General features: G+C 43.5%; 1 protein-coding gene across 3 annotated transcripts in view; it reads left to right on the top strand.

Moving 5' to 3' along the window:
* DNAH17 (dynein axonemal heavy chain 17) overlaps positions 1-19376 on the top strand; it is a 12633448-nt gene that overhangs the window by 2347084 nt on the left and 10266988 nt on the right. For all 3 annotated transcript variants that reach the window (XM_078653923.1, XM_078653924.1, XM_078653922.1), the window contains exon 15: positions 9126-9234. In XM_078653923.1, coding sequence (XP_078510049.1) covers positions 9126-9234 — 109 coding nt within the window. The remainder of the gene's footprint in view (positions 1-9125; positions 9235-19376) is intronic.

The following is a 19376-nucleotide window of genomic DNA, read 5'->3' as shown; positions in this document are numbered from 1 at the left end:
GTCTGCAGTATGACGTAATACCTAGAAAGGCACGTACATCTCTCTGAGTTTTTGGCACAGTCATTCGAGCAATTGCTGCTATTCTTTCTGGGGTCAACCTTCTCCCTTCTTTTGACAATAAGTGACCCAAGTAAGTTACTTCTTGGCAACAATATTGCAGCTTAGAAGGTGACATCTTGTGATGTAGGTCACATAAATGTTGCAATAACGACACTGTAGTAGTCTTACAAATAACCTCGGTATCAGCAGCCACCAATAAGTCGTCAACGTACTGAATCAAAGCCGCACCCGTCGGTAACTCAAACGCATCAAGTTGACTCTTAAGGGCTTGACTGTAGATGGAAGGACTCTCACAGTAGCCCTGTGGTGCGCGTTTAAATCTAAAACTGCGACCACCCAATGAGAATCCGAATATGTCTCTGCTTTCTGCAGCGATCGGAATACTAAAGAAAGCATTCTTTAGATCGATCACCGTAAACCAGGAGGCAGAAGCTGGAATGAGGGTCAACAAAGCCGTGATGTCGGGAACCACAGGAAACTGTGGGACCACAATTTTATTCACCTCTCGCAAATCAATCACGAAACGATACACAGGAGGTTTAGATGGATCAGTTCGTTTCAAAATCGGTAACACAGGACTATTACACACATTACCCCTAGTTTCTTCAATGACATCTTTCTCGATTAGATCATAAATGATCGCTAATAGCGCACGCTCACCATCAAGAGAAATACGATACTGAGGTATACGTGGTAAGCGCACATTGGTTTTCAACTGGACCACATAAGGTGGAATGTTTAGCAGTCCCACATCATTGGGACCCGTGGCCCACAGAGACACAGGAAGAGAACTCAATTCCGGTGGGAACTTATCGATCGCCACGTACATAGGTGAGATTACTCTCTGACCTAGTGTAAGCTCCACTCCCGCAGGAGAGCAGTACAAAGTCGCATATAACCGTTTTAACAAATCCAAACCCAAAAGATTCTCATCACAACCAGTGGATAAAATCAATGGGGCCTCTAGCTCACGTGGACCAATCGTAAGGGACAAAGGGCTAGAGACAGGATTGCTAACAGGGGCGCCAGAGAATCCAATGGAAACATTCGTTAAGCCAGACAAAGGTGCGCCAGGGAGTTTAGAATGCATGATGGAACTTTTTGCTGCACCAGTGTCCAACAGAAAAGGCTCAACTACGCCAGATGTAGCAACTGCGACGTAAGGCCCCTTCTGATCAACCGGAACTGACACTACTCCCTCTCTTTGTCGGTGGCTGTCCTAGTATCGGTCATCTGCAACAATCTCATGTTCAACGTAATAGTCGTCCACATGATACTGTGCAGATCTATCGGACCTCGTGTTTCGCTGGTCAAAACAATTATTCACATCCGATGAAACAGGAGTGTGCTCATTTTGATTTCGAGGGGCGCCCCGACCTCTACCTCGAGACGTCTGTTGGGAACCACCACGACCACCTCATGCCAAAACATGGTTATAGCGGTCACGTAAAGCAGGACAATTAAATTTAATATGGCCTTCTCCCCTACAATATGCACATTGATTATACCCAAGCATAGATCTAAAGTCAGAGGAGTCAGAACGTGACTGTATCCTAGAGGACTGTGCCTGCGGTCGATATTGATGTTGCGAATCATTCTGATTCGAACGCGGAGGATACGCTTGTTGCAACAAAACCTTAGTTTTAAGCTCTTTCGTTTTCTTATCTGAACAATCACTTTCTTCTTTTTCCCTATTTTCGTAGTACTGAGCCGTCGCTAGAATTTGAGCAGTGGTTGAAACAGCCCATGCACTTTCTGAATTTTTCAAATTGTTGCATAGCTCAGGCACCAAATTTAACACGAACTTATCAACGAATAACCGCTGACCTCCCTCAGTGCTCATGTCCTGACCACTATGATCGATGAATGCTTCCTTAAATCTAGTAAAGAAATCCGAGACACTCTTGTCTTTCTTTTGCTTACAAGCCGATAGTTTGTCCCAATTCACCCTCATTGCTGGCATAAGTGTTTTCATGAGCGTGATTATTCTTTGGGGCAGATCCGTAATTAACTGCTCAGGCTTAGCCCCACCAACTTGTCGTCCATCAGCCGCAATTATTGTAGCCCAGTCGCCGCCTAATTCAATTAAATGATTCTCTTGGCGAATTTTCGCCCAAATTGGTTGTGGCACAACATTACCAAACAGCATGTCGATATCAGCAAGGTTCATAATAGAAGAATCCACCAATTGGGACAACTCCTTATAATAACCTGCCGGATTCTTGCGCGGATCAGGCAAGGATTGCTTCACCTGCAAAACTTCTGATCGTTTCCATGGGAGGTGTATCCAAACTCTTTGGAAGTATGGCGGAACCACAGGATTAGCTTGCGGATCACCTGGCATCCAAACTGGCGGAACCTCTATCATAGGATACTGACCAGCGCTTGCTTTCGGGGTATCGGAATCATCATCAAACGACACTCGAGAAGGCACTGTGGACCTAAAAGCCAATAATCGCTCTAATGCGCGTCGCACATCTCCATCTACTATCATACCATTCGAGAATTGACTCTGAAGTTCAGCCATATCAGACGGTACATCATCTAAATCATCATTATCCCACTCTTCTCTCAAGGAGTTGCACATTTCTTCAAATACAAATCTCTGTGTTGGCTCATTAAACTGAGAAAATGTATCGAAAACTATGCGCGGGGTATATTTAGCGGGGTGTCGAACCCATTTACGCGCCATATTTTCCAACGTCGCTCTCTCTCTCCCACAAGGGATTTGACTTCGTCGTTGAGAAACATCAGAGATATCGGATGGAAATAACGATCCAGAAAGTGGAGAATAGAGGTTAGCAACAGAGTTAGGAATATGATTACGAACGGAAGGAGAAGAAGAAAGAAGAACGGGAGCTACAACATTAGAATTAATCTTAGAAACAGTTGGAGTAGCAGCAAGAACAATAGACTGAGAAGATACAGGCAAAGAAACAGGAGGAAGAGGAGCAGGTAGAGGAACAATAACAGGACCAACAACAGGCTGACCAGCAGCCGCTAAAGCAACAGGAGGAACTACAGGAGCGGTAGCACCCTGTGCATAAGGAGGTAGTGATTTCAACAGATACGCTAACAAAGGATCCTCTTTTAAATCATCATCCTTTTTATCAGAATTTGAAGATAAGACCGGATAACATTTATCCCCCCACATGTGATGCAGTCTAGTCGAAATTTCCCTATCTCTTTCTGCGTTATCTTGACGGTGGTGCTCTGCATCTCGCATTATCGTAACGATACTACTGTCCTTCTTATTTTTCTTATGCTGTTTGATTTCTTTCTGCCTGGCTTCTTTACGCCATAACCGAAAGGAATCGAACATAGCTGGCCTAGCTTTCTTTTTAAATAATTTCACTTCAAGATTATCTAAAATCTCTGTTTCATAACTTCCATGTGGTGGCCAACTGAGCACACCATCATTCTTTGTATAATGAATCCAATATTCATTATATATAATAGGGCCCACACCATGTCGACTATGGAGCTCATATATCGGAGTTCCAACTGGAGGTATCGGACACGAGTCCTCCAACCGGGAGTCCATACTGTGACATTTAAAGAAACCAAGGAAACCACTATGGCCAGGCATCCTGCACGCTAACCTAGTATCAAACTTCAAGGGTTATCGAAGTACAAAATCTTCGTGAAATACAAAACCCTCGGTTTTTGGCAATTGCAACTGTCAAATAACAACTTAGAACCAACAACTTAGGACCACAAATGCAATGGAACCATGCAAAAACGACTAAGCACCAACAACAACCAAGGATACTGGGAGCGACCCACAAATACTTAACTGAGAGCTCAATGGCGTCACCAGGAAGGCCCGTCTATCGTCTCGCCATACAAAGGACTACGCCAGGCGCCAAAACAGGTCGACAGTCAGAGCATCGGTCCGTCGCAGCCGTCAGGAGGCGGGAATCTTCGCAGGAAAAGTCTTCGGACCACTTATTTCGACAACTGGATCGATGAAGCGGGGTGCACCTTCCCTCGGAGATTTCACACGAAGTTCCTCACGATCGTCAGGCTTTGGACCGGTACCACTGATGTCGCCCCACGCTGGGCGCCAACTGAAGGACTGGGCTACTTAGGGCCCAGCGGGGCCAGGGGACAACACCTAAAACCTTCGTGGGATACCTGTTCTGGCGTACAATTTGACAGAGACACGGGAGACTTCCTTCGGCGTCAAAGATCAGAGTTTTTATTACTGCAGGGATACAGAAGTCACTCGAAGTACAACATCGTGTAGGTTCTGAGAGTCTGCTTCAAATTGCATATGTGGATCGCTCCTTTTATACAAGTTTTCGTCATAGAATAACATTACGAACAAAAGGTTACAACTCGGTTCCCACAGTAAACTTTAAAAGGCTTCATTCATGGTGTCGGAAACCCGGAACATAATTACAGTAACATTTGCCGGTTCCCAACTGTAAAAGCACATCATCTCGCCATAAGGCGCATTCCACTCTAGTTGTAAACAGGCGGAAGAAAGAGACAGGAACAGGTGCAAGGAAGACAGACAACAGTAACAGAAGAGTGTGGGGGCAATATCGGAAGCGTGATCACAGAATCAAAGGACTCAGACCTAACACATGTAAAGCTGAAACAAAAGACCAACACGGCAGAATAAGCCTCAAGCTGAGCCATCTGCCTTTGCCGTGTCATTCCCCCGGTCATAAAGACGACTCTAAAGAATATTCATCTTCCACCAGAGCTTGGGAATCCCAGGGTCATGAAGCGGACATTGTCCCTTCGCTGGCTACGTGAGGGAAAGAAACAAAATGGATGCCGTATCTAAAATGGAACCCGAGGGTTCAGATGGAAAAACCCGTAAAGGAGACGAACCCTTCTAAGTAGTGTAGCGTAAACGCATACACCTACTAATCTCGTCATTTATGGTTCATAGATACCAAACTCGTCCATATCCGAGCATGCCCAAAACGTCGTAATGACGTCGTAATGATCCTCACGGAACCTCACAAGTACAATGATTTCAGTGTATTCCAAAGTCTCATACATCCAAAAACATACCTCCTCTGCATTGTCCAAGTCATCGAGCCCTTCATCCTCCTCAACATCATCAAAATCATCTCCATCGAAGCTGCAAGAGAAGGAAAATAATTTTACCATACGAGTCAGAGCGGAATTTAATGAGGAACAAAGAATGACAAAATGTCTAGCCCTCGAAGGCACACCTCCCTCCATCCTATCATCCTGCCCATTAGTGCATCTTCTCTCTATACTTTGCCGTTATTCCTCATCCCCCATATTGCTACCGTAATCCTTATTTATGCCTTCATACCGGCCCCCCTCTCACAAGAGCAATAACTTTTCAGCAATATACTTGCCACTTGCATTCTCCACAGTAACAGAACACACACACACATACCGGTCCTCTTCATTTAGCTTGTCAAAGTGTTGAGCTCTGGCATAAAAACAAGTCCATCAAGCACGGGCAAAGTTAATAGGTCTGGCATGGGCTGCTGACCGTTTGAGTTGCCAATGCTTAGTTTGTGCATGGCTTTTGTATAAAGGCAAGCCATATATGAAAGTTTGCAACATTAAGTGCTTCCGGTTGAGGTTTAATTTTGTGCCAGGACCATCGTGCCAGAATGAACCCTGCCCTTCATATTTATTCAAGAAGACGCCACCGTTTTGGGAAGAGGGCACAGCTGCCTGGCCTGTCAACTATTTACTATTTACGATCCTAAAATAGTTGCTACATTAGCTTCAACAGGAAGCGCGAATAGATAAAATAAAGCAGATGCACGAGCGCCTGCTTGATTTTATCTATTAGTGCTTCCTGTTGAAGCTAATTTAGTAACTATTTTACGATGGCGCTGGCAGCTTGCCGGCACCATCGTAAAATAGTTACAACAACAGGCCAGCAGGGCTTGAACTTTTGACCTAGGAATCCGCTGCTCGCGGATTGCGAATTTTCGGTAAATTCGCAAGAGTTCGCGGATCGCGAATTTACCGAAAATCCGCAAAATCCGCGAGCGGAGCGGATTTAGCGCTCATGCTTAGTTGATACTCCCTCCTCTGGAGTTACAAATACTTCTGATGAACAAGGTACGCCTGCAAGGGAGGAAGATGGGTTGGATGGTTCACGTGTTTTGAGGGCTGCTGGTGAAAAAAGGTTACCTGGGTATCTGAGTGATTATGTTTCTTGATTCAATTCATGAGCCTCAGTTATTTATTTATTTTTTTGTTGATTTTTTTTGTTTTTCTTTCCTTTTCTTGTCTTACTATAAAGGGGGAGATGTGTTATATTTCTATAATGCTGGCTTGCATTTTACACATTTGTTATTGCTTGGAATGGTGCATCCCTATGATGCTCTAGGGATTCTAATATGATGTCACCGCTCTGGCACTGTTATCAGTTGGTCCAGCTGTGTCTGGCAAGAAGCTGTTTAGGATCTTTCTCTGAGGAATAAACCTACTTCAAGATTTACTTGTGTATTGGATTTATTATCATACCAGAGTGTAACCACCCCCTTCTCAGGTCCACCCATAGGAGGGACCTAGCAGGTAATACAGCCCCTTAGATTAGTATAAAGATAGGAGCTGTGTCTAGAGACATTAGATTATCCTGGAACAAAACTCTGAAACGAAACTCTTGGACCTTTGACTTTCTATACCGACTAGAAGACTGAAGACATCTCCCTTGTGGTCAAGGAGTGACCACCCTGTTCAAACAGGCACCACAAGTAACTTGCCGGTCTGCTTTGTCGATGGTTCCGACGGATCCCGATGACTCAGCTACTCAGAACTGGACTTCCAGACTTCTTGGACTCCGACCCACATCCACAGCAAAGCTGAGACCCGTGGCGGACACAAGAGACTTGGGACCAGACTCCCTGGACATCCTGCAAATTGCTAACTGCATCGACTCCTGAGTTAACTCGCAGTTGTGCATTGGGGTAAGAGAAGCCCCAAACCCAAGCACCATTTGCACCGAAGCTCAGCCCCCCTCACTCCATGAGTGCTGCGTGGGGCCCCTTTCTTGCATTTCAGCTCGACGCATCTTCCCGGTTGCTAGCCAGTTGGCTAGTGAGCACCCTGAAAGCGAACCTTTGAAATCATCTTGCTTTCCTGGTTGCTCCAGGCTTGCTCCAGCTTCCCAGCAAAGGAGAAGCCCCTCAGACCTTGCTGGTCTGACCTGAAGCCAATCTTCACTTCCTGCGTGGGTTGCGGTTGCCAAGGCTTGTTGGGTCCAATCCGGATACCGACACCGCAGTCATCTAGACCCTTTGTGGGACAGCTCGACTCCAGCTCCTGGTCATCATCGACGCCGCCTGGTCCTCGTGGCTGCAGAGACAAGCTTCACCTCTTCATCTGGCGACATCACCTGGCTCCATCCTGGTTCCTTCCTGGTCACTGGCTAGTGACCCAGACTCTGTCCCCTCTGCATTCAGGTTCTTCAGTTCCTATATCCACCCTTAGATCCACCCGGACACTCTTCCTTCGGCCGCCTGCAGCACTTCTTTTGCAGGTCTCCAATGAAAGCATCGACGAAACCTGACACGAAAAGACACCTATGCACCCGGCTTCCCTGGGTGATGTAACTCGAGTACTCCGGTGCTCCCGTGGGTATTGACTATCCAAGTGTCCTAGTTTAAAGAGGTTTCACCGTAGTCCACCCGGAAGTGTCTTTAATCAGTAACTTTGTGACTTCTTCGTTCTCCATTGTATGTCAATGGTAACTCGCGTCTGTGTTCCCACACTGCACGCATCTCCCGTGGGTCTCCTACTTCCTAACCTTTGCTTCTGTAGTTTAGCTCCAGCGATTCCATAGGCCCTAGGCCTATTCACTATTCCTGAAGTGGTTCTTATACCACTTACCTAGTATATGGTTCGTGAGGCCCTAGGGTAGAATTGTACTTGTGCAACTTATAGTATGCTTAATGAGTAACTTGTAACGTATCTCGAACTCTGACCTCATAAAGAGTGCAGAGGGCTTGTGTTAGTAATAAATACATATATATTTGATATATACCTTGTGTGGTGTCCTTTCATTTGGTATTCAAGGGATTATATATGGTAAAACAGCTGGCTTCACATGCTCTCTAAGTTTTAGCCTAAGACTGCTGGTCCATGCTAGCACTAGGATAGCTTGTCTATAAGGTTGACTTTACAACCACCATCAATACAATAAGGGTCGTTTAGACTGGTGCAAGGTGCCCACTAGAATTGTGGACATCATATGCCAGGCTAATTTCTCACAGCAGTAATCAGACGTCTTCATATTTTTCAAAACACTGCAGCAAGACTGCTATTCCGGCATCCCAAATACTCTTCAGTGTGCTGTCTTCTTCATGACCTCCACTGGCTTACTGTGGTTAAACGCATCAATTTCAAGGCTCTCTGCTTTAAGTAGAAAATCAAGTTCCACATCGGCTTAGAATTTTTACAAAAGTTGGCTGTGCCATATCTTTCCTCTCGCAAACTGCGTTCTAGTAACCAGTCTGTTTTCTCAGTGCCTAAATTCAGATGTTCTCGAATAGGCGGTCTTTCAATGACCCTAAGTTGTGGGACACACTTCCTGAGTCGATCAGAGGTTGCAACTCCCTGATTTCGTCCTGCAGACAGTTAAAAACATGGCTATTCTAGATCACCCATTCAGGTTACTGACCACCACTGTCCTCCAGCGCTGGTAAACCTCACATGTAACTATGCGCTATACAAGAATTCATAATTATAATAAGTACCGAAGGTAAGTAAATAGTTCTTTAGGTAATGCCAAATATTCATTAGGTAGAAAAATCTATATAATTAGCAGACAAGCCAGGTATTGTTAGGCAACATAGAGTTCTGTAAAATAGTAGGCTATGGGTAGTCATGGCCTAGAAATTGGTACGTTTTGCAGCATACAAAATATAAAGAGACTGGGACTCGCAAGTTTTAAGTTGCTCTATACTCAAGATTGAGTTGCTGATTTAAATTGCTGTTTGTGCTTCTCTGTTGATGAATTGTTGCTGCTAACATATTTTTCATGAACTAAAAATGCATCAAAGATAACTTTGAATAAACATGTTCTTATGAATGCAATTTGCTTTTGGCAGATAAAGCAAACAATTCTTCCAGTAGAATATCCACTGGTTAAAAATGAGCTGGATGAAATTGACGTTCAGCTTCAAAAAGCTGAAACAACATTGTTTTGGGACAGTGAAGGTAATGTGTATTTTTGTTTTGTTTTATCATAGTGTTTACTCCATTCAAGGCAAACTATTGTATATAGTGTACAAATAGAAAGGGGTATGATTTGTAGAACTGGTTTACAAATGACTAATTCATTATCTGTTATTGAGATTGCAGCCCACCTGCTCTGTGAGAAAAAAATGTGTTTCTACAGAGAGCACTTTCATTGAGCCCTTTTTTCTGATAGCTGCATCAGCCAATGTGTAATTTGCTGATATTTGTTTTTAGAGCACAGTATTCATCCTCCAGTTACAGAGATTCATCACTTGGAAGCAATTGTTAATTACTTCTGCAGAAATGCATAATAAAGTTTGAAATCACATAAATCCAAATTAAGAGTAGTATTAAAAAGTTAAAAAGCATAGGTGATGCCAATAAGCCAGGCCTTAATTTGCTGTACTCTGCACTCAAACACGCACAACTCTTGACCTCACTAATTTGAGCGCACTGCTCATCATTCACTCTTACATGTGTACAGCTCACATTTCACTCACCCATGCACTCATGTCACTCATTCCTGTGCTCCCAGGGGCCTGCTGCTTCCCCACTTATAGGGACACACCTCTCCCTCTGCACCCACAAGGGTACACTGTAGCACAGCCCAAGTATAACAAGCATTTGCAATGCAATAGGTCTCGCATTTACACAAGTTTAAGCTATTGGCATTGTAAATGACAATGCCTTTTATTTATGTTTTGGTTTTGAAACATAAATAAAAGGCATCGTCTTTTACAATGCCTATAGCTTAAACTTGCGTACATGTCGCGTAAAAGTCTTTTAGTCCAAAGAGCCAGGTATTTTTTAATTCACTCTATTATTCACTCCTGGCCCTCTCACTCATACTCCTACATGACAGTTTTGTCTTTTCACAAAATTGTGCTCCCACGTAGTCGTATGTCGTAGCACGCCCTGTCCCGCAGCGGGGCAGGAAGACCCCTAGGATGAAGCATGACACCAAGGGCCCTTTTGGTGTGTGAGGTGTATTTTAACAAAACGGTGTGTTTTTTCCCCACCACTGTAGGAAATGCACTTAGTCTGGGAAGACACGGCTCTAGAACTATCTAGGTTTAGTACCTATTGACTTGAGGAGGACGTATACACCTCCACTGCTCCTACGAGCAGAACCTCTTCACTCCCCTTTTTGGTTTTTTTGATTGGCAGAAAAGTAAGTGCCGGTTCCGAAGAAAGAGTGCTGGTTGCCACCACTGACTACCACGGCTCCAATTAAGCACTGGTATGCCTCTGAAAGAAGATTTGGTGCTTTGCAGTTTTTGAGGGGCACTGAACCTACACCACAAGACTAAAAAACATTTTCTTGTTAAAAAAAAACAGTGGGACTGTACATAGTTTTGGAGGGCAGCATATTTAGTTTGTAAAACTGGGTTTTAAAAGGACGGGCTTGCTGACCTGTTGTCCCTTATAGTTACAGGTGGAAGGCATTCCAGTGGTAGCTTGCTCTAACAAGGAAACCACGCCACTACCCCAACCCACAAACGGTATCTTGCACGCTATGAGTCAAACCATAAATTATATCAAATGCACATACATAAAGGTGCACAATATATCGTTTGCGTGGGCTATGTTGCAAAGCCAATATGGCACTGGTGCTCCTTCCGAACTCTTGCAAAAAATAACATAATGAAGGTGAAATATCCCATCCACTCAATGTGAATTCATACACAGCAGCCTGCAGGCGAAGACACCATCCATGCTAAACTATTGTCTTCTACAACATAGACCTGGCATTCGAGAACAACCAGAAAGTCAGGTACCAGGTACACATAACCACAGAACATTACCTTCTCACTTGCATCTGTCCTCATTCCAACCTTTTCACTAACACCCAGTCCCAACCCCAAAATGAAATCCACAGAAAGTCCGGCATAGGTCTTCTTTTCACACTAGAGAGGCCAATTCCATAGCACTTCACAAACCCCCAGTAGTACAAAAGTACCAGAACACACACAACCATACAGGTTCCGCCTCCGTCAGCCTCAGAAATACTGGCTTCTCCTTTTCCATTCTTACACCAGTATATGTCCGACATTTTTCATAAAACTACCTATTTACTTTGTGGGATGAAGGAGTATCTTGCCTCAGAAGGGTGACTTCTAATAGGCGTTGTTTCTTGTGAACGTTGGATGTGGGGACCTCCTCAAACCCCACAGACCCCCAATTTGAGTGCTTGCTGATAATCTGCTTGTTCTTGCTCTCCCTCTGATGTTAAGAGTTATGTTGCAGACAAGCCACCAGAAAAGCACTGCTGCTCTCTGCACCAAACAAACCACCATAACATCAGGTGTGTTTCTCACAATAGACACCCTCTGTGTAGACATACCAAGCACCACACTGACTACAGCAACTAAGAAGTGCAGATTTCGAGGGTGCATGCTCCCTGTACTCTCTAACCCCACCCTCCCATAACACCCGGCCACCATCCCCCCGTGCAAAGTCCTGCTGTGCAGACTGTGTTCAGTTGAGGATCTATAATAAATCTGCCTGCTGATGATTCAGAGGAGCTCAATGAAATTCCCCCTCGCTGTATCAGTGTCACACTTAAGATCTAGATGGGTGGGGGAGCTACACGCAACCTGCAAGAAAGGTTACAGCAGCAGCCAAATCTGGGTAGACTAGGAGAACAGTTTCAGACACCAGTTGAACTGAAGCAAATAAAAAACCTTAGCTTTCCAACCAATACTATACCCCTTATGCAAATTCATAAAGTTAAATAAGATTTGTGATATAAGCTCATGTGTAAGGAGGACTGGATTCGCTAGAGTAGACCTTTTAATTTGTAATAATTCACTGATCACTAATTCACTCAAGGTTCTGACGTAAATGTGAATAAAGTGAGTGAAGTTGTTGATTGTCCAAGGATGATTAATCCCAGTAATAACGCTTGTGCTAAGTTTGATATTACTGTTGTCAGTTATGGGCAGGATTACAGTCGTAAAGATGGTGCTCCTGCCTAGATGCTGCTACATCTTTCGAAATATACAACGCCCAATAGGCCGACAACCGTTTAAAAGCCTGGACAGCTTCTTATTCTCTCTCATATGGGCCTGATAAACGCAGCATAGTCCGACTAAAAGTGCTGATGCTAGACATGGAAGAAGGCGGACTCGGCTTACCAATTATGGAACTATACTATCTTGCAGCGTAGCTAGAGCACACTGCTAAATGGTGTGTGGATGGGCCCAATAGGGAGAAACATTTTTTGGCAGGAACAAAAGACACATTAAGGGGCCGATTCCGATCCGGTAAAATCACCGTCTGTACGACTCGCATTCGGAGCCGTTTCCGACCGACTCGTACAGACGCCGTACGACCCAACGAGTACGATCCCGACCGGGGCACCAAGACGCGAGTCGTACGGTCCATGTCAGGTAAGGGCGATTCGTACGGAAAAGCGCACAATCACATACACACCGTACGGCGTACACCCCATGATCGCAGGGGTACGCGCCGTACCCCTGCGATCATGGGAGGTACGTGCTGTACACCCAGCGTACATGGGGTACGCACCGTACACCCAGCGTACATGGGGTACGGTACGTACCCCATGTACACTGGGTGTACGGCACGTACCCCCCATGATCGCAGGGGTACGGCGCGTACCCCTGCGATCATGGGGTGTACGCGCCGTACCCGGGGGGGGGGTTCCGTACCTGTTTCGGGGCGAACTCTGCTTTTACGGCTGTTTTCAGCTCCCATAGGAAAAGGGTCGTACGGTGCGTACCCAACACGAATCGTACTTGCCGGTTCGGAAAAATCGGCTGCGAACCGTACAGATGTCGCGTACAGTGGGTTCCGAGGGAGAGTCATACGGGGATTTCATTCGTACGGTCCCTGTACGATTCGTACGGAGTACGGCTCCTGGTACGGATCGTACTTCGTCGTTCGTACGGGGGACGTTGCAGGGTACGATTCGTATGGGAAAAACGCTCCGAACAGCAATTCGGAGCGCTTTTTACCGGATCGGAATCAACCCCTAAATGTACCTAAATGGCTCATTCAAGGTCCCTCTATGAACAAGCGCTGCCCCAATGTGGTGAGGCAGGTGCGTACACATCGGAACGGGTGATTAGGTCCATACTGCGCAAACCTCTGTTCTCTAAAAACTTACCAACATGGTGGCTACAACCTTTCTTGAACATCATGAAGGATGAATCTTTGACATAATATCGAAAGACACAATATCGTAGTACAAAAATATCGACACAAATATATCGACATCAACAATATCGACATCCTATACATAACTAAAAACATACAAAAATATCGGAAAATAAATATCAAGCTACATAAACATCGATATCACTAATATCGACAACATATGTATCGCAATATTTAATTATCGACTACTAAAAAATATAAAGACTAAGTAAAAAATATCGAATTATCGACATCAATAATATCGTATTTTTAGAAATATCAAAAATATTTATTAATATTCTATAACACTTTTTAACATTTAAAAATACAATTCACACTAAAATACACATCTCATAACAAACTATATATAAAATTACATTTCACAATTAAAATATAATAAATTCGATAGAAATTAAAATAAAAGTATTTCAACACATTATATCATTTTTTCTCTGCTAAACATTAATTAGCGTTTGCCTTATATGGAAAATAAAAACACAAACTGTTTTTCAAAAATACAAACGAACCAATAAAAACACTGCTAACATAAATTAACCAATAGCAAACTAATTACTAACTCCAAACCACTATATGAACAATTAAATCCTACAAACAAACTACCTGACAAAAAAAAAGACAGGAGAAAATACAGTGGATACATTCGACTACACCTACAAGAACATCAAGATTGAACCTACAAATCAGAGGATTAAAAGTAAGTAATTGAAATAAACTTAGTTAAAGTAACTGCTAAAATGGTAAAAATAACAAACTAAAATAAATAACTCATACATATCTATTGTATATTATCTCCTACCACTACTGAATACTCTACTAATAAAAAACAGAGAACAACACTGAGAAAACCAAGATACAACTAACAAAGTAAGCATGTCCATAGATTTGTATAACAACATTAAATAAGTTAAAAATAAAACCTAGAGCATAAAACGTAACTGCTACCTAAATGATTTATCTAAACATTTAACAGAAATAAATTAGTTTTTTTACAGATAAAGAAAAAAAAGAAAATACAGGCCACAACTGAACATTGGATACATTCGACTACACCTACAAGAACATCAAAACTCAACATTAAAAACAGTTAATAAAAAGTAAGTAAATATAATGATGTCACTAAAAGTAACTGTTACATTGCTAAAAATTACAAACATGATTTAATAACTAATGCATATCTACTTGTTATTTTCTAGCACCACTACAACATACTCTACCAACAAATATCAAAGAACAGAATTCAGAAAACCAAGATACAACTAACAAAGTGGGTATATCCAAAGTCGTTTAAAAAAGCTAAAATAAGTCTAAGCTAAAACCTATAGCAAAAACTGTAACAGAAACCCAAAAAATATATCTGAACAATTAACACAAATAAATGCATTCTTTTTTCAGGTAAAGAAAAACCAGAAAATACAGACCACAACTAAAAAGTAAAGAACATCAAAATCACAGACTGAATTTCAACAAAGGTAAGCATGCACAATATAAATGCTTTTATTTTCAACTTAAAATTCATATATTTATAATTTAATTAACTATTAAATATATTTCTTATAGATTAACAAACAACAAAATGACAGAAGGAGCAGAATTTGTTACCAGCCAAAAAGGAAAGCTATTACTCTGCTACATGGGTTACACTTATACCCAAGAGAAACAATTTGGGAGGAAATTTAATTGGAAATGTTGCAAATATTACTCCAACAAATGTTATGGAAGGGCAACAACTAGAGAAGCAACTGTCCTTTATACCAAGGAACACAACCACCCAAATATAACAGAGATAGAAGTCAGAACAGCATTAGAAAACATTAAAGAAGCAAGTACAGGTTCCCAAAAAACAACAAGCTTAATCTTAAAAGAACAAATTCCCCAAATACCTAAAACAGCCACTACCCAAATGCCTAATATACTTTCCCTCAAAAGAACAATATCACGTACCAAAAGAACAACTACCACTACCACTCCACCTCCTAAAACATATAGCGATATAAATTTAACTCCTGACCAAACTATAACTTTAAACAAAAGACCTTTTATTATTTACGACAACGAAAACAACGAGAAAAGACTAATAATTTTTGGTACAGCCATAAACCTAATCAAACTCCAACAATGCCAATATTGGATGATGGATGGAACTTTTAACATCTGTCCCAAACCTTTTTACCAACTCTACACAATACATGGCTTATATCAAAACTGTAACATACCTCTACTTTATGCACTGCTTCCAAATAAAACTAATTCAACATATATGGAATAATTAAACATTATCAAACAAAAAACTAATGACTATTCTCCAGAAAAAATAATACTGGATTTTGAACAAGCAATGCTCTCAAGTATTTTAAAAATACACACCCATACCTGTATCCAAGGCTGCTATTATCACTTCAATCAGTGTCTTTGGAGGCATTTACAAAAGACAACCCTAAGCATAGAATATGCAACAAATTCATCTTTTGTATATCAAATAAAAAAACTGACAGCACTATCTTACGTTCCTGAAACAGATGTGGCCGAACACTACAGCATTTTAATAGACAGCCCATTTTACAAACAAAATGAAGCAAAATTAAGTCCCCTCTTAGACTACTTTGAGGATACTTGGGTAGGTAGGCTCCATAGATCTGGCCACAGGAGAAATCCAAAATTCTTAATACCCTGGTGGAACGTTTACAGAAGCACCTTAAATGGAGAATCTAAAACAAACATGCTGTTGAAGGTTGGCACAATGCCTTCCTCCAATCAACAGGCAAAACTAAACCAACATTAGAAAAATTTATTAAATGCCTCCAGAAAGAACAAAGTTATCAAGAATTCAGAATGGAGCAATCCATTACTGAACTAACTCCAAAAACATCAAAACAAACCAAGCACATGCACAAATACCTAGAGCAACAAGTAAAGCTCTACCCTAGCACAAAAGGCATATACTACCTCAATATAATAGCCAAAACACTACTCTAAAGTATTCTAAGCAACAAACAATTCCTTTAAAAATATAAAAAAAATACAATATAACAATCATATATTTTTTTCGAAATTAATTAATGTGTGCAATATATATTATATTTAAAAAAATATATATACACACATTAATATTCTTTGAAATAAATAAAACAAAACAATATTCATAATAACATTACCCACCCACAATAAATAACATTTAAAACACTTACCAAGCATTTCCCAAATGCTGTAGAATCCATTTCCACCAAAACAATCCAGTTTCGAAAAAAAGTTGTCCAAAAAAAAATGAAAAAATACAACTGTCCCAAAACAGATAAATCCATTCTACGAAGCTCGTTCGAAATACCATAAAAAACCCGAAAAATGTAAAAATATAGAATAAACGCTCCAGGAAAACCGAAAATTTTAAAGAAGTGTATAAAAACCATTAGCTAATAAAACTAACAAACACTTCTTTAAAAAAAAACGCTTCCTACCAACATCACGAACTCCTGCAAAATAAATACATAAAACATACATTCCCACCCACATAAAATAACACATAAAGTCCTACTAAAAGTAATACTAACATAATATTTCACTTATTAAACTTTAAACATCGAAACACTAACTCTACACACAAGCCTATACAACGCTAAAAAGTACGTAAATTCAACATACGCAAATACAACATATCAAAACGCCTAATACAACAAACTTACTTCTAACAATACTAAATAGTACCAAACTACTCTCTAAATTAGTTTAAAACATATAAAACAAAGCTTACCTTCAGCGACGTGAAGTGTTTCCCAACCGCGAGCTCAACTTCTCCAAATGACACAAAACGACCTAAAGCGGTTACAAAATAAATGACCCAAAACTAAATAATAAGATAGAAATGACAAACTTATTATTTAATGTAAACAAATTATTCTTTACAAAATAAACAAGCATTGAAAATGCAATAGGTCTCGCAATAGAAGAGTTTGACATTTTTCGTTTTGCATATAGATGAGTGGCGTTGCGTGGGTGAGTGGCGTTGCGTGGGTGAGTGGCGTTGCGTGGGTGAGTGGCGTTGCGTGGGTGAGCGGCGTTGCGTGGGTGAGCGGCGTTGCGTGGCTGAGCGGCGTTGCGTGGCTGAGCGGCGTTGCGTGGCTGAGCGGCGTTGCGTGGCTGAGTGGCGTTGCGTGGGTGAGTGGCGTTGCGTGGGTGAGTGGCGTTGCGTGGGTGAGTGGCGTTGCGTGGGTGAGTGGCGTTGCGTGGGTGAGTGGCGTTGCGTGGGTGAGTGGCGTTGCGTGTGTGTGTGGCGTTGCGTGGATGAGTGGCGTTGCGTGGATGAGTGGCGTTGCGTGGGTGAGTGGCGTTGCGTGGGTGAGTGGCGTTGCGTGGGTGAGCGGCGTTGCGTGGGTGAGCGGCGTTGCGTGGCTGAGCGGCGTTGCGTGGCTGAGCGGCGTTGCGTGGCTGAGCGGCGTTGCGTGGCTGAGTGGCGTTGCGTGGGTGAGTGGCGTTGCGTGGGTGAGTGGCGTTGCGTGGGTGAGTGGCGTTGCGTGGGTGAGTGGCGTTGCGTGGGTGAGTGGCGTTGCGTGGGTGAGTGGCGTTGCGTGTGTGTGTGGCGTTGCGTGTGTGTGTGGCGTTGCGTGTGTGTGTGGCGTTGCGTGTGTGTGTGGCGTTGCGTGTGTGTGTGGCGTTGCGTGGGTGTGTGGCGTTGCGTGTGTGTGTGGCGTTGCGTGTGTGTGTGGCGTTGCGTGGGTGAGTGGCGTTGCGTGGGTGAGTGGCGTTGCGTGGGTGAGTGGCGTTGCGTGGGTGAGTGGAGTTGCGTGGGTGAGTGGCGTTGCGTGTGTGAGTGGCGTTGCGTGTGTGAGTGGCGTTGCGTGTGTGAGTGGCGTTGCGTGTGTGAGTGGCATTGCATGTGTGAGTGGCGTTGCATGTGTGAGTGGCGTTGCGTGTGTGTGTGGCGTTGCGTGTGTGTGTGGCGTTGCGTGTGTGTGTGGCGTTGCGTGGGTGAGTGGCGTTGCGTGGGTGAGTGGCGTTGCGTGGGTGAGTGGCGTTGCGTGGGTGAGTGGCGTTGCGTGGGTGAGTGGCGTTGCGTGGGTGAGTGGCGTTGCGTGGGTGAGTGGCGTTGCGTGGTTGAGTGGCGTTGCGTGTGTGAGTGGCGTTGCATGTGTGAGTGGCGTTGCATGTGTGAGTGGCGTTGCATGTGTGAGTGGCGTTGCGTGTGTGTGTGGCGTTGCGTGTGTGTGTGGCGTTGCGTGTGTGTGTGGCGTTGCGTGTGTGTGTGGCGTTGCGTGTGTGAGTGGCGTTGCGTGTGTGAGTGGCGTTGCGTGTGTGAGTGGCGTTGCGTGGCTGAGTGGCGTTGCGTGGCTGAGTGGCGTTGCGTGGCTGAGTGGCGTTGCGTGGCTGAGTGGCGTTGCGTGGGTGAGTGGCGTTGCGTGGTTGAGTGGCGTTGCGTGTGTGAGTGGCGTTGCGTGGTTGAGTGGCGTTGCATGTGTGAGTGGCGTTGCATGTGTGAGTGGCGTTGCATGTGTGAGTGGCGTTGCATGTGTGTGTGGCGTTGCGTGTGTGTGTGGCGTTGCGTGTGTGTGTGGCGTTGCGTGTGTGAGTGGCGTTGCGTGTGTGAGTGGCGTTGCGTGTGTGAGTGGCGTTGCGTGTGTGAGTGGCGTTGCGTGGGTGAGTGGCGTTGCGTGGGTGAGTGGCGTTGCGTGGGTGAGTGGCGTTGCGTGGGTGAGTGGCGTTGCATGGGTGAGTGGCGTTGCGTGGGTGAGTGAATGGTTAGCTGTTGCTTATGCGACGTATAGCACTTAATACTAAAGTAGGCAGACCTTCTTAGCCTTTGTGAGAATAATAGCAAAATAAAAATAAAAACCAGATCAAGTCAAGGACGCAAACGGCACCATGCTATTGTTTATTTACTCAGATGATTTGCATAAAAATGTAACTTGTGAGCACGTTTCTCTAACTCTCCAATAATCCCATTACAACAC

The sequence above is a fragment of the Lissotriton helveticus genome, chromosome 7 (assembly GCF_964261635.1).
Source record: "Lissotriton helveticus chromosome 7, aLisHel1.1, whole genome shotgun sequence".
Lineage (NCBI taxonomy): Eukaryota > Metazoa > Chordata > Amphibia > Caudata > Salamandridae > Lissotriton > Lissotriton helveticus.
The sequence above is the reverse complement of the archived record's forward strand: the minus strand, read 5'-3'. Positions and strand labels throughout refer to the sequence as shown.